The following is a 15501-nucleotide window of genomic DNA, read 5'->3' as shown; positions in this document are numbered from 1 at the left end:
GTAAGTTTCAAGATAACTTGAGCCACTTCCTAGATATGGAGGAAAAAGTTAGTTCAGCACTTTCACTTGATCTTTGACCTTTTGACCTTTGAGGCAAAAAAAAGAAAGAAACTTTCCAGAGAATCTCTATTAGGTTATAAATGCATACACCAAGTGTAAAAGAAAAATAATGCTGTTGGCATTGCATAAATATAAGGGAAATAGTAAAATTTTGAAGTGTTGCCCTTGACTTTAACCCCTGACCTTTGACCCCATGAACCCTAAATTCTCCAAATTTAATCACTGCCAGTCAGTACATATATATATATATATATATATATATATACTATGTATATATATACTATATATATATACTATGTATATATATACTATATATATATATATATATATATATATATATATATATATATATACTATGTTCCATGAAGATACCTTGAATAATTTCCAAGGTACGGAGAAAAAAGTGAAGTTTTGATATTTTTACTTGACCTTTTGACCTTTGAACTTTGACCTCATGACCCCAAACTTTCATCAGAGAATCTTAATTGGGTAATACATGTATACACTAAGTTTCAAGAAAATATCTTCAAGCATTGCATAGATATGGTGGAAATAGTGAAATTTATTTTACATATTTGACCTTGACCTTTGAGCATGTGCACCCAAAAGTTGATAAGCAACAACTTCACCCCCTAATACACATACATGCCAAGTTTCATTAGGATACCTCAAAAGGTTTTTTTAATTATGTTGTCCACAAAATTCTTACGGACGGATGGACGGACGGACAACCCGAAAACATAATGCCTCCGGCACCACTTCGTGGCGGAGGCATTAAAAAGATATGTGTATTGCATCAGACAAATAGGCAGATAATGAAAATAAATGAGCATATGAAAGCTCAGAAAAAGAAAAGACCAAGAGAGACTTGTATTGGTTGAAATATTTGGTAGGCCTGAAATATGTGGTTTTGGTCATCTGAAATATAAAATACAATCACATACTGTAAACCAAGGAATGTTCGCATGCCTTATTTCTCATTTTCTCAATTTCGCGAGAGCCAAGATTCACAAAATTAAAATGCACATGAAAGTTCTTGTCTACACTATACGCATTGAATGTTAGAGGCAACTCGCGAAAATTTCATGCCACAAAAAAGGCCTCGACTCAAAATTCGCGAAAATTTCATGCCGCAAAAATATCATGTCTTGCAGTATGTGGTTTGGGTTTATGCTGGGTTTGTGCAATGTTCTGAATTACAATCTTTATCAGATAGGCCTATCTAAATCTGAAATTTGAGGGCATAACATCATCATCTATATTAAAAGTACTTATTATTGTTTTTGTTGACCATTTTACATCCTAATTTTGACATTGAGTATACCCCATAATCTTCCTATAAGCTGGGTTTCTGAAAGTAATTTCATTCAAAATTGCTACAAAAACTCTTCATGCAGTCAAGAAAGTAATATTGCAAACAGTCACAATGATTAATTGACATAGCTCTTGAAGTGCTGAAGAGATTTTACATAGACTTTGGCAGAGGCAGGTTATTAATTTTCTCAAAAATGTTAAGCGACTGATGATGACGTAAAATTTGTGAGTTTGTTGTTGCAAAGACTAATGGCGCTTTCAGACACACTGAGTTATCATATATTCATACGACGTATGGATATACAATGTTACGATATGAGAGCATTCAGACACAGCACCCCGTAAAACGATAATCGTATCGGAGCATTCAGACCTAGCGCAAAAGCGATATTTCTTGAGTGGACGTGATTCTCTTCCATGCGCAGTACGTAATTTACGCAGGCTTTGCGCATAGTGTTTATACTCTGCCTTGGATTCATCCGCTAGTTCGCTAGTTCACACCAGATCATTATTAAGTCACAATCAATCTGTCAGCCATCCGTTATAAGTCCACACCTCGGATACTTGAGTTCGGCGCACGCTGCAAATAAGCCCCGCCTACTCATACGACCTAAGGATATGAGAGCATTCAGACACAAATATACGTCATATGGATATAGGATAATGATTTGAAACGATGCTCAAACCATCGTTTCGATGTATGACGTAAACTGATACGTTTCAATATAAGAGCATTCAGACACATAAACACGTGCTATATCCATACGAGAACTCTCTAGTCTGAAAGGGGGGTTAGAATGTGAATACTGAACTGTAACATCTAATCATTCTTGAATGCCACATCCAGAATATTGCCAGAATCAAGGTCAAACCTTTCATGCTATCATAGATCTTGCTGTGAGGTAACCTTTTGTCAAGGCCCTCTCACTGTAAGATGGCTATATGGCTAGTGCAAGGGCCTTTTGAGATCTGCTCCACACATTGGTATTCATGACACATGAACCCTATTAAATAGGCATATTAATGGTTCCGGTCGACCAATGGAGTGGCGCGCTCCCCACATCCTCTGTCTAATTGGCGTTGTCCGGTCTCATTGCATGCATCACTGACCAACAGTAGAGGTCTGTGGCATATGCATTCGCTGCATGAAAATTGGGCTCGGGCAAACAGACACACAGATTGGTCGATTTTTGCTCCCCAATTCTGGGAGCAAAAGTCAGTTATCTATAGGACTGTGACAAAAGGATGCGAAGCAGACCTCAAAAGGCCCTCCAAAACCCAACCCAGCTGGACTCTCTTTATCATTATATATTGGACCTTGATGAAAGGCTAGCTGTGAGGTTGCCCTGTATTTTATGACTCAAGTATCCTGGGTATTCCTTCTAGGAGATCACAATCGATCATTTCATGTTGCATGTTGACACTACCCCACAGAGATTCATGCCAGAAACAGACAGCCAGAGAAACAACTGAGGACACACACACACACACACACACAAATCATAAAACTCATGACCTCCTTGGTCAGGAGAGGGTGTAAACAATTCCTGTGCCAGCTCTAAAATAGCTCCCACACAGAGGCAAACCTATTCTCACTGCATTCAAAATAAGGCGTATTTTGGGTCACAATCAGAATAGTGACCCAAATTTAGAAATGTTTACAGCGAGAATTAACAGATAAAATGAAATTATTTTGCGAGAATGGGGTTGTGATCCTAATTGCAATTCCTTAATTGTATATGATTTTTTGCACAAAGACAAAAAGTTGTGTAGTAAGAATGGTGACCACAAAAAATGTCAATATACCACAATGCACCACTTGTGTCACTCCTTGCCACATTAACCGCTGTGGCACACTTATATAATATTGACTGGCCCTGAGGGAGGTACCAGAAAATATTGCCCAAACTGAAAGCATATTGCCCAAGTCGAAGACAAGGGCAATATGTTTTCAGTGAGGGCAATATTTATCTGGTACCTCCCGAAAGAAAGGCCAGTCAATATCATAATTATTACCTATCCCCCTAGGTAAATTAAGAAAATATGTAAATACGGCTATACACTATATATGATACAGATCAAGCCACATTTGACTACCTGTAGACCATCAACATGTTGAATAATTGCAAAATTGTTCATCAATGTATATCATTCAACTCCAACTTCAAAGATACATGTAGTTGTAACAGGCAAACTTCAAACTTCTGAACGTTCTTACACTTTATTTTTACTTCTCTGTTAAAAGTTTGAGAGTTGTAAAACTGATGGTCACTGTGCAATTACTGACTTGTATGAGTTGATTTATCAGCGTTCTTTTGCGGTGCGTGTAACTGACACCCTGGACGTCCTGGAATGTTTTCTTTTCGTGGTCGATCGGTGGGGAGAGAGATTCCACTCTTTCTCTTCCCACCTCCCCAAACCGGAAGATTGCACTGTTTGCACATACTGTTACTGTTACGCAGCGATGTCGCGAAAAGCATATTGACCGCTGACCTTTAACCCTGCAAAATAACAACTCCTGACCTTTAACCCTGCAAAATAACAACCGGAATTGCCTCGCAAAACTCCCTCGTATAGGTAATAATACAGTATATTGAATTGGCTTTGTGACACAAACGAGTAAGCACACCATCTACAGCATGAATAAGTCAGCTCTTCGTAAATAATCACCACCCAAAAAGTTTCAACATTTTTTACACTAAAAACACTCAATCAAGATGACGCGACCCTGACTGCAACCTATATAAAGTTCAAAATTTTTGCAATGAGAATGACACTGATACTGGCAGGCACACAGCCTCCGTGGCTGAGGCAACGGGGGACAAAGTGAACAGACTACTGAAATAAGTTTGAAGATAATCTGATAATCCCTTTCTAGCAGTTGGCATGGAGTTGTCAATCACTTTTCTGTTCAGTGTATGATAAAGAGTAAGACCACAAGTCATAAGTCTCTTAAATGCTCAATTACAGTCTTTCTTCTGAGTCTCATTTCATTGATATTAGCACAATTGCCTTCAAAATTATGTCGCTTCTGTTCATAAAATTTGTATGTGCCTATTCATTCTTTCAGCAGTGAGGAAAGTCTCTTGAGGAACTCTGAGTCATTTGGCAATCCTCAAGCTGTCATTGGCATTTGTTTGCCTTCCCCTCATTGTAGATTCAACATTTACTGCATCTTTTCCCAGATATGAAGAGACTTTTAAAGGGGCATTCCGGACGATTTTCATAATTTCACATCATGTAGTACATAAATCGACAGCTCCATGTATAGATTTGTGGAATTTATTGTGGTCCTTGAGCAGAGAAACCAATAAATTGAAAATCTTAAACAAATTACACTGAACAGTATTGATTACATCAGAGCCTCATATATTTCAGAAATGTAGCAGTGTAATTCCATTACAATACCGCTTGCTCAACAATTTCACCTGTAAAAAATGTATGCATGCCTTCTTCTTTTGTTCTGCTTCCTTGAGCCCCAACTCCTGCATTCTTATGGTGAGGCTGCTATGTCATCATCCTTGTTCATTGCAATTTGTTATCGATTTTGAAAACATTCTCATTCCTCATCCCAATCACTAAAAATTCTGAAACTCTGTATTCAGTTTAACTAATTTATAGTTGTTCAAATGTAAAAGTCTGAAAATCATCCGGAGGTTCCCTTTAACCCATTGAGGACGAGTCCCGAGTACTGTAAAACGAGGAATGTTTGCGTGCATTTTAATTTTGTGAATGTCGCAAGCGCCAAAATTCGCAAAATTACAATGCACACAAACGTTCTTGTCTACACTATACGCATTGAATGCCAGTGGCAATTCGCGAAAATTTCATGCCTCGAATAGATCATGTTCTAAAGTATACTCCAGCAAGTGTCTATGGGAAATGCGTGTTGTTATAGCAAAATCAGTCTGTCCTCAACGGGTTAATAGAACAGACAGATGAAAAGAGAAACAAATAACCACCATAGCGGTATAAAGATAGAAATGCAAATCTGCCTGTGGAAAAAAAAAAACCCAAAACAAACAAACAAACAAACACCGTATGGTCTCAGTCAGATTTTGTTCTTTTTAAGTGGTCCTTACGATATCATATATTCTTCATACCTAGGAGACCTGGTTCATCAAGACTGTCATAAATCAAACTGGAAGAGTAATGGGTCTCATAATATCTAAACTTAGATGATCCAGTCTGGTCATTGTATGTGTAAAGCAGAGTGGATGTTAGATTATCTCCTTTGTTTTGAAACCATAGAGAACTGAGTATGCATGAGGAAGTGTTACGCACTTTCTACTCAAACTACACCGTCATTTCCCTACCACAAGTTACAAAGAATATCATAGGATAATAAGTAAATGAAACAAGTAAACATGTATTTTTTCCAAACATATTCTTAACTGATTCACATACGTACAAAATATTTTTCTACGCACAGTCAACTCTGGCTGGATAATGTTGAAAACAAGCATGACATGACACTTCAATGTATTTTTTGGTGCAGCTGATTGGAGGTGAAAACAGGCATAAATACAGTAACAATGACACATTCTCTAAAGTTCTTCATAAAATATCATGTTCAGATATTTCTACGCAGGTAACTTTAAGCTACTGAGTGTTAAATTTGGCACAGATGAGTTGCATAAAATTCACTTTCACTGCATGTGTGGTCTGTTCTGCAAGTTGAACGAAAGGCATTTCAAACTAAGCTGTCATGAAAAGTCAGTGATGCCACAGCATTAAGAGATGTTCTGCTCAGCAGGCCACAACTGTCAGCGGAAATGAAATTTCATTTAATCATTCATTTCCAGGTCACGTTATGTTGTCAACATTGTAGGTAAGCATCGTAAGGTATGAAAAATGATCAGGACACGTGTGCACATTTGGACTACTCCTCTCAGCGGAAATGAAATTTTGGTTTATCATTTAATGCCTGCTCATGATATGTTGTCAAAGTTTTAGACAAGCCCCGCAAGGTATGAAATAATCAGGACAAGTGTGAACATGACTGCATTACACATTGGTTCTGCTACTCACAGCTGATTGACATTTCAACAAGCACACAATCAGACAAAACTTGTTTCCACGGAAACTTGACAGGTTTATACAATGAGCTAGCTTTTAGAAATTTGCAGTAGACTATCATACATTCCCCACTACAACTGAATCAAAGATCTCTGTACGGAATATCACATTCAGACGGGATTCAAATCAACATGTCATTCTTAATGTTTCATTTCATGAAGATGTTGACAAAAATTATCCAGAAAGTTGTTTTCTGCACCTTTAAAACTACATGAAAATAAAAACCTGTTACATGATTCCCACAGTCCTTTTACTTCACCTGACTTTACATCCATCCTTCCTTTTCCTATTTCTACACTACAATCTCATACAGGGTCAGCCTCATTTCACCCCTGCTTTTACTTCTGGAGTGTTTACGCCCTCTGGATTCTTTCTCATTCGGACACATACCGATACATTCCTACAACTTAAATCAACATATGAACACATACATCAAATTTTGACTCTAACACACCAAACTCTTGTAGAGTAAAACAAGGAATCTCAGAAAAAAATTTCCAGCTGCATTCAAATTCCAGGCATCTTGCTCTAAGCCATATTTCATTTCTGTTTTCAGCAATTTTTACAAAACAAAACTTACAAATTTTCCTGAATTTCTGTTGAGAAAAACTGAAAATATTCTGGGTAAGGGCAGCTTTGTAATCCTGTACACTAAAAGAAATATTAGGAATTTGGAATCAACTGTAGATGATGATAAAAAAATTAATAAATAGATAAGCAATAAGCAAAACTTACCATTTTGTCAGGTGCCTGCAGCTCAATGCAGAACTGTCGATATGCTTCGTAATAAGGCTCTACATCTTCCTGTAGTGCAGGACAAAGTGAAATATTAATGGCAGGAATAAATACCTGACCAGACAGAATTTTTGCATCAGGATCAGCAGAATTATGGCGCTCTACATTAAAGTACACTGCAAATCATGAAATGGCAATGTGTCCTTGAGTAAAAAGCTAACAAATAAGTCATTGCAGTGAAAGTAGTAAAAGTAGCAGGGCAGACAATTGTAACAATCTAGTTAAACAAACAAAGAAGTCCAAAATAAGGAGCAGTCAATACAGTTAACCCCTCCACCACTTTTCTATTTTTTATCTTTCTTATTTTATCTTATTTTTTTTTATTTTGGGGGGTTTGGTGTCAAATACTTACACCTCAGACCTCCAAGATGGCTATATTGGCATCCAATATCTTTTCAGTAATTTTATTCTCTTCTTCTTCTGATAGATATTGTCTTTTAATGCTTCTGAAATTCCCACAGATGCAGCTTCTTTGGCATACCTTTTGGCATAGTGAGTCTTAAGATTATGAAATGAATTGTTTTTGCACATCCTGTACCATCATCATACCTTATTGAAATTTCTGAACTTGTCTGACCACGAAAACATATTGACCACAATCTGCTCTTAATTTCCAAAGAATTAATCTGGGATGATGTAATTTAACCAAGTTTGGTCAAGTGTTATGAAATGTTCCTGCAGTTATGGAAATGATGTTTAGAAATTTGCCTTGCTTTCCACTAAATTTACCCTGTCATCATGACTCATGATTCAAGGGAGCACTGAATCTCATCAAATGCTTGGAGATTTAAAGCTTGTGAATTGAACCAAAAAGGGTCACTGGAGTCACAATCTCAGAACTTACCTGATCGGGGTCAGGCTAACTCGGACTCGAGGACAACTCGGCCTCACTTTGCCGGCAGGGCCGAGTTGTCTATCTGAATTGCACACTTGTACTATGGGAGTGCTTCACATTCTAGCTGCTCAGGTCGCAGTAAGGGGCCGAGTTGATACAACGCGCGCATCAAAAAGGTTCTAGAAGAGAACCTCTTTGGCATGCATACAAAATATAGTGCACCTATGTATAACAAGGAAAAGTAGAAATTATGCGGTGCGTAATATATGTCCCCGCCGGAAGTAGCATTTTGTAGCAAAATGTGCAATATAGGTAAAAAATCAAGGTCAAAGGTCAAAATTCTGTGTAAAAGTTTTGAAGCCCTCACCTAGTGCCATCACATAAAGCAAACGGAATCGAAATCGGGTTAGAAATGGCGAAGGAGTAGCATTTTATAGCCAATGTACAATACAGGTCAAAAATCAAGGTCAAAGGTCAAAGAAGTCAAAGGTCAAAATTCTGTGTAGAAAGCCCTCACCTAGTGCCATCACATAAAGCAAACGGAATCGAAATCGGGTTAGAAATGGCGAAGGAGTAGCATTTTGTAGCCAATGTACAATATAGGTCAAAAATCAAGGTCAAAGGTCAAAGAAGTCAAAGGTCAAAATTCTGTGTAGAAGTTTTGAAGCCCTCACCTAGTGCCATCACATAAAGCAAACGGAATCGAAATCGGGTTAGAAATGGCGAAGGAGTAGCATTTTGTAGCCAATGTACAATACTGGTCAAAAATCAAGGTCAAAGGTCAAAGAAGGCAAAGGTCAAAATTCTGTGTAGAAGTTTTGAAGCCCTCACCTAGTGCCATCACATAAAGCAAACGGAATCGAAATCGGGTTAGAAATGGCGAAGGAGTAGCATTTTGTAGCAAAATGTACAATATAGGTCAAAAATCAAGGTCAAAGGTCAAAGAAGTCAAAGGTCAAAATTCTGTGTAGCAGTTTTGAAGCCCTCACCTAGTGCCATCATATGAAGCAAACGGAATCGAAATCGGGTTAGAAATGGCGAAGGAGTAGCATTTTGTAGCAAAATGTACAATATAGGTCAAAGTCAAAGGTCACGACTGAAATTCTGTGTAGAAGTTTCAAAGCTCCCATGTAGTGCTATCATATAAAGCAAACAGAATCAAAATTGGCTCATAAATGACAGAGAAGTAGCAAATTGAAGATTTTGATCACACACGGACGCACACACGGACACACACACGGACGGACGGACGGACACACACACGTACGGAGCCCGTTTCATAGTCCCCTGCTCGAACTCGTTCGGCGGGGACAAAAAATGGCAATCATGAACTGCGTGTAAATTATCTGAAATAGGGCCGAGTTGTCTGTGAGTCTGAGTTAGCCTGGATCCTTCACGGCATAAAAGTCCTTATACCAACATTTATTATTCTATACTTTTAATCTCCTAATATTCCAGAACTACTCATCATCCTGGCAAATCGCGTCAGCCAGGTATGTTTCAAGGTAGACTCTTACGATATATTGCAAGCAAATATGAAATGGTGCAAGACAGGTTCTCAAATACTAACACATGGCATATTGACAAATCGAATTCAAAATAACAATGAAAATAGCATACTTACAACATATACAACACACAACAAAAGCTGTACGCTTTGACCTAGGTAACACAGAAAAAAAAATGAACTAGACTTAAATTTGTCAACACTGACAAATCAGGTGATCCGATCTATTCGGAAATCAATGATTTGAGTCCTGACCCCAATAGCCATGCCCATATGGGTTTAATTTGTGTTGACGGGACATTGGCCTTGTGATGTTTGGATTCTCATTTAGAAAAGGGAGTCAGACCTGCCATGTTTGGCACTGAATTCCACACACACTAACGAAGATACAGAATGAAGTATATTTGACCTTTGACCCCACTTTGCACACCCAAGATGGCATCTGAGCAAAAAGTGGTTATTTTGTGAAATGATTCTTGTAACATGGTCTTTGCGTGTGCAAAATATGGTGCACGTCAAAGCAAATGTCACTTAACACCGCGAAAACCAAGGTGATGCACATCACCCGGAAGCGGATACCGGATCAATACCCAGTCTACACCCTTAACAATGACCCGCTAGCCCATGTACCATCCTATAAGTACCTTGGAGTGATCATATCGTCCGATCTCCGTTGGAACTTGCATGTGGACGCTGTTGTAGCTCGTGCCAATCGGCTACTGGGTTTTATTCGCTGCATCGCACGTGGGGCCTCCACGCAGGCGATATTTTGTCTCTACCGGTCCCTGGTACTCCCAATTCTGGAATATGGCATACCAGCATGGCACCCCAACACTGCAGCCCAGGAGCATAAACTAGAGCAAGTTCAAGGGACAGCGACCAGAGCCGCACTCCATCAAAGGAGGTGTGAGATGTCCTACGATGAGCGCCTCCGCTTGCTCCATTGGTCATCGTTACAGTCCAGAAGGGATTATGCTCTGTGCGCGTTCACCATAAAATGCCTTTCAGGGGTTATTAAATGTGAAGCTATATCCAACACTGTTCAGATAAATACCCGGCACCCATACCTTCTTACATTCACTCACCACCTGTCCAGAACCCAGCTACTCTTCCTGTCCCCCACCCGTAGGTTTCCCAGACTCTAGAACAAATTACCTGACTCAGTAAGGGACTCGGCAGTTATTGATTCTCTCTCATCTTTCCTTCAACAACTGAGAGGTTCATTTTAGTGTAGTGTATTGATGTTCCACAGGTATCATATACATACAATGTACATGTGTATGAGAGTCTCTGTACTTTGACTTTGTTTGAAATACACAAATGTGTCAAGTTAACTGTATGAGTGTGTTATCTCAGGTCAGGTGCCCTGGTGCCCTGATTTCTGCTCTCATTTGGAGAGAATTTTACCGGCTTTTTTCAGGTTTCTGTGTCATCAGTGCATTGTAACTCAGCTGATTTCTATCCCTGGAAGATGCAGGACATGTCTAAAGGAGGATTATGATTGATTTTACCTGATAATTGTGATTTTTTTTTTTTTTTTGCTATTTTTCTTATCATGATTGCTCTTGGTTGTCATAAAACACAGAATATTGATTGATATTCAGTTTTGTTTGCGACCCAGTTATATTTTGTCTCTGGGTTTCAGATTTTTTTTGTGTAAGACGTTATAACATTAACTGATTAGTAATTTTATAGCTTTTTTTTTTTTTTTTTTTTTTGTTCATGCCTTAATTCATGCCTCACATTATTTAATATCATTTATGAATTTTGGCGTCTGATATATAATGTATATTGCACAGTGGTGTGTGTAATACCACACAAGGAAATTTTAAAGAAAGTGCTGGGTTATGTAGTCTCAGGGTAATGATGAAGTTAAAGTTTTGAAATTATTTTTATATTTACTGTGTATCGAAGATGGTTTCGGGTATGTTGATGATACTTGCTGGCTTCATACACTGTAGTGTAGTAGTTAGAGGGGATATTTGTTGTTGTTGAGATGTACTCTGATAACACTTTTTTGTATACTGGATTTTTTTTTCTTTTTTACGGGGGGTGGAATGTATACCCATTTGCCAAAATATTTTTAGCTTGTTTGAAGAAAAAAATCCATCTGGTGTACACGCTTAATTCAAATTGTATTATTTCTTTTCTTTTATGTTCAACAACTCCCTGATGTGCTTCCTTAAGTTGGTTGGAGAGGCCCAAGGGTCATGGTGATTTTGATTGCTTTTTTCCAACCCGGCTCCTTCGGGAAGCTCAACAGGGAAAGCCTGACACTTTGTTTTCATGTGTTTTGTTTGTTTATTCTGTTTCTCTGTTATCACTTGTATTGTTTTGCAAATGCCGAATAAATAATAATAATAATAATAAAGAATAGGACATGTATTCACCAAGATACAGGATGAAACATTTATGACCTTTGACCCTAATTTACATACCCAAGATGGTGTCCGATCGAGTAGTTGTTATTTTATGAAATAATGTACGTGACATGAACTAAACATGTGCAAAATATGGGGGTGATAGGGGCTGTTTTTCTTGAGTTATTGCAAAGAAAGTTGCAGAAAGAAAGAAATATCTCAATATATCGAAGATAAGCTTTAATTTCAACCAAGTTTTTTAACGTGATCCCGACATGGTATTAAAAATGGAGGGTACACTTACGATAGCCCAAAGACTCAGCTACAACATATTAAAATCTAGGAGAAATTCACCGAAGGGTTTAAGCGAGCTAGTGCTCGATAAAGATAGTCATGTCAATTTTCATTTCCAGAAAAACTGCACTTCCATAGAGATAACACGTAAACTGGTCAAATTTGACAATGTTACTTTCAATCCATTTGTACGAGGTGATGCCGTCATCTAATCAAAATTGTGTTATACATTTATGAAAGACCATTTAATAAGCTACAACATACTGAAATTTGGGTGAAAATCAGCAAAGGATAAGTGAGATACGTTTGAGTAAACTTGAAATATAATGATGTCATTTTCAAAATTTACTTTTTTTACTTTATTAAAAAATTTGATATCTTTTAATCATTTTTTCAGCATCGCCATCCCATGAAATGACATGTACAACTCATCAGCTTTCAAAATATGTAAAGAAAATGGGGGGTCACCGTCCATCCTTACGAGTAAAATCGGATTTAAAATTGGCAGTTTTTTGCCATAGTTGCACTGTATATCGCCATTGATGTGCGCGCGGAATTTCAACTTTGACGGGCCCGTATGATGTCATATTGAGTCGGATTGACTTGAAACTTGGTAGAAATATTCCCTGACATTTCAGACATCCGATCAAAGTGAAAAAACGGGAAATTTCTATTGCATATGAGCTGTACGTGCGTATATGCGCGCGCGTATACGCGTCCGTCCAATTTTTTCAATTTTTCAAAAAATGCTCCAAATGATCTAAAACGTGTGCAAAAAAAAATTGAGCTCGATTGGAGCATGTCAACATTTTAGTACGCGCACGGTTTAAGTGTAAACTGAAATTTGAGAAAATGTGTAGAGTGCGCTAGATTTGAACTATATGTGACGTAAATTTCATAGAAAAATTCCATTCCATTAATGAGATATTAATGAAAATGTGCTTTCATATAATGACGTCATAGTGACGTCACGGTCCATTGATCACAATGATTTTACAAAATCTGTCGTCTTTGTGACATGAGACATATATGGTATAATTTTGAAATTGATAGGCAGAGGACTTTCTGAGTTAATCTCTGCACAACTTTTGTCCAGAAATAAAGAATCAGTACAGATACAGAAGGTGATCCGAAGGATACTCGGATCACCTAATGAATGGTTTGGGACCCCAAAAGAAGCAGAGCTTGTAAAAAAGGGGTCCCGGATAAACATATAAAACAAAGCAAAACATACTAAAGTTTTAAACATATTAACAAGAAATATAATAGTAACATATTTACATAGGACAGATGCAACACAAGCACACACACACACACACACGCGCACACACACACATTCAATCACACAAACACGTGTCACAAAAACGCTCATGCACATACATATAATTCACATGAAATTGCAGAAAGGTACTTTCTATTTTACTATACTTTTAAATTCAGCTTCCCTGATCAATTCTTGTTTTACAAATTTCCCTCAAGATAGATGCGACATGTACGTTTAAAGTTGGATAGTGATGAGGCTGACCTAATTCTCAATGGCAAATTATTCCATTCTCTAATACAAACATATACAAATGAATTTTGGGCAGTTTGAGTTCTTGCAAAGGGTTGATGAATGAGATTACTTTTACGCGTATTATAAGCAAAGAAGATTTGAATGAACCAATGTAGAAGACTGATGGATATGCTGTGGTGGCGGTTTTCATAATCTGAGGACAGCAACCAAAAAGGACCTGTCACCATGATGTTTTGTGTTAACTTGAAAATCTATGTTCTATTGACGAATACATTTTCTTTTTCTCTGCTATGAGGTGGAGGAATGCAATGGTATCAAGTGTTTCAATGTTATGAAATTATTGTATACTCATGTAATGTACACATTATGGTTTAGCTTAATAAAGAAGTTGCCATGCAATTATCTTCTGATTTTGGTATTACATAAAGTTCAGTAAAGATTCTAAGCGTTCAAATTATCAATAATTTGTTCCATTCTTGTTCCTAAAACCAACACTTTCAAGGTTTAAGAAAATCTTGAACTTTTAAACTAAAACAGGAGGTATGTGAGATATTGTAGAAGTTGAAGTTTTCACACATTTCGCACAACCAGAAACTAGTTCAAAATTAAAAGAATGCAAATATTTTTGGTTGCTATATGTTGCAGCAGTGCAGGTCTTGACTCTGCAAAATTAAAAACACGCAAAACCAATCTTACCTGGCCAAGCGCCAAAAAAAAAAAAAACCAAAAAAAAAAAAAATACACACACGAAAATATCCACTTTAACAGTATTGAACTTCCAAAATTCTGTAACAAATGTACAAATTTTCATTTTAAAATCTTTGACAATTATTACTCTAAAAATCTTTAAAAATGTTGATTTTTTTTCCCAAGTTTACATCTAGGACTTTATCATGGTGACAATGGTCCTGAGCCATGCAAAAATTCAACCCCGCTCCACTGACTGTAACAAAAGTCTCCTTATGCATGGCACCAAAAGATTTAAAGCATTTACTTGAGACTACCAAGCATCTATTAAGTTCCAATACTCACATGCAAACTCAAACATGTAAAATCAATGCACAATTTTTCATCCAACTGTGTAACTTTGCCCTTAATTCACGGAGTTGAACTTGAACTTTGTTTGAACATTCCTGGCCCTTGCAAATAGTAGCAACTGGTGCGTGATGCGATCTTTTGTTGAATACCGGATGGGATTAAACACATAGAGTCAAGGACAAGTTTTTACCACCGGTGATTTGGAACTCATAAACACAGTGGACACAGGAGAGAGAGGATGAATTCACAATACCATACGCAGGTTTAGATTCACAAATATATTCCACACGGCTCTGCACTAACTTTTATTTCAATGTGCCCTTTGGGCTGGCATATTTCTTACTTTTCATATTCTATTTGCCCTAAAAGAAATCCTACTTGAATAATATTAAGAATAAGAAACATTACAATTTATCATTTCTCATTGCTCTTAATCACAAAGGCTTTTTTATGGCATTTGACATTTTACATCTGGATTCTGGGGCTGCAAAAGGTATCATTTATTATGAATTGAAATATTTCAGCAAAAAAAAAGTGAAACAGAACAGATTGGTGGGTGCTTTGATAAATTGTACTGACATCTCTGAACATACTTTGATATTTTTTATTCATTTTTTTTTTCTTGAGATTTTTGAAAGTTAAAGCCCCAAGAAGAAGGAGCCTTGGTTTTAATGTCCATGATTTTGATGATTAAGTTATCCAA

General features: G+C 37.3%; 1 protein-coding gene across 1 annotated transcript in view; it reads right to left on the bottom strand.

The window, feature by feature from the left end:
- Positions 1–15501, bottom strand: part of LOC140234683 (probable gamma-butyrobetaine dioxygenase) — a 116993-nt gene that overhangs the window by 8262 nt on the left and 93230 nt on the right. Inside the window, exon 13 of the mRNA XM_072314721.1 lies at positions 7189–7257. Within this exon, the coding sequence (XP_072170822.1) occupies positions 7189–7257 (69 nt within the window). The remainder of the gene's footprint in view (positions 1–7188; positions 7258–15501) is intronic.

This window comes from Diadema setosum, chromosome 1 (assembly GCF_964275005.1).
Source record: "Diadema setosum chromosome 1, eeDiaSeto1, whole genome shotgun sequence".
Lineage (NCBI taxonomy): Eukaryota > Metazoa > Echinodermata > Echinoidea > Diadematoida > Diadematidae > Diadema > Diadema setosum.
Note: the sequence above shows the minus strand (reverse complement) of the source record. Positions and strands in the feature narration are given on the sequence as shown.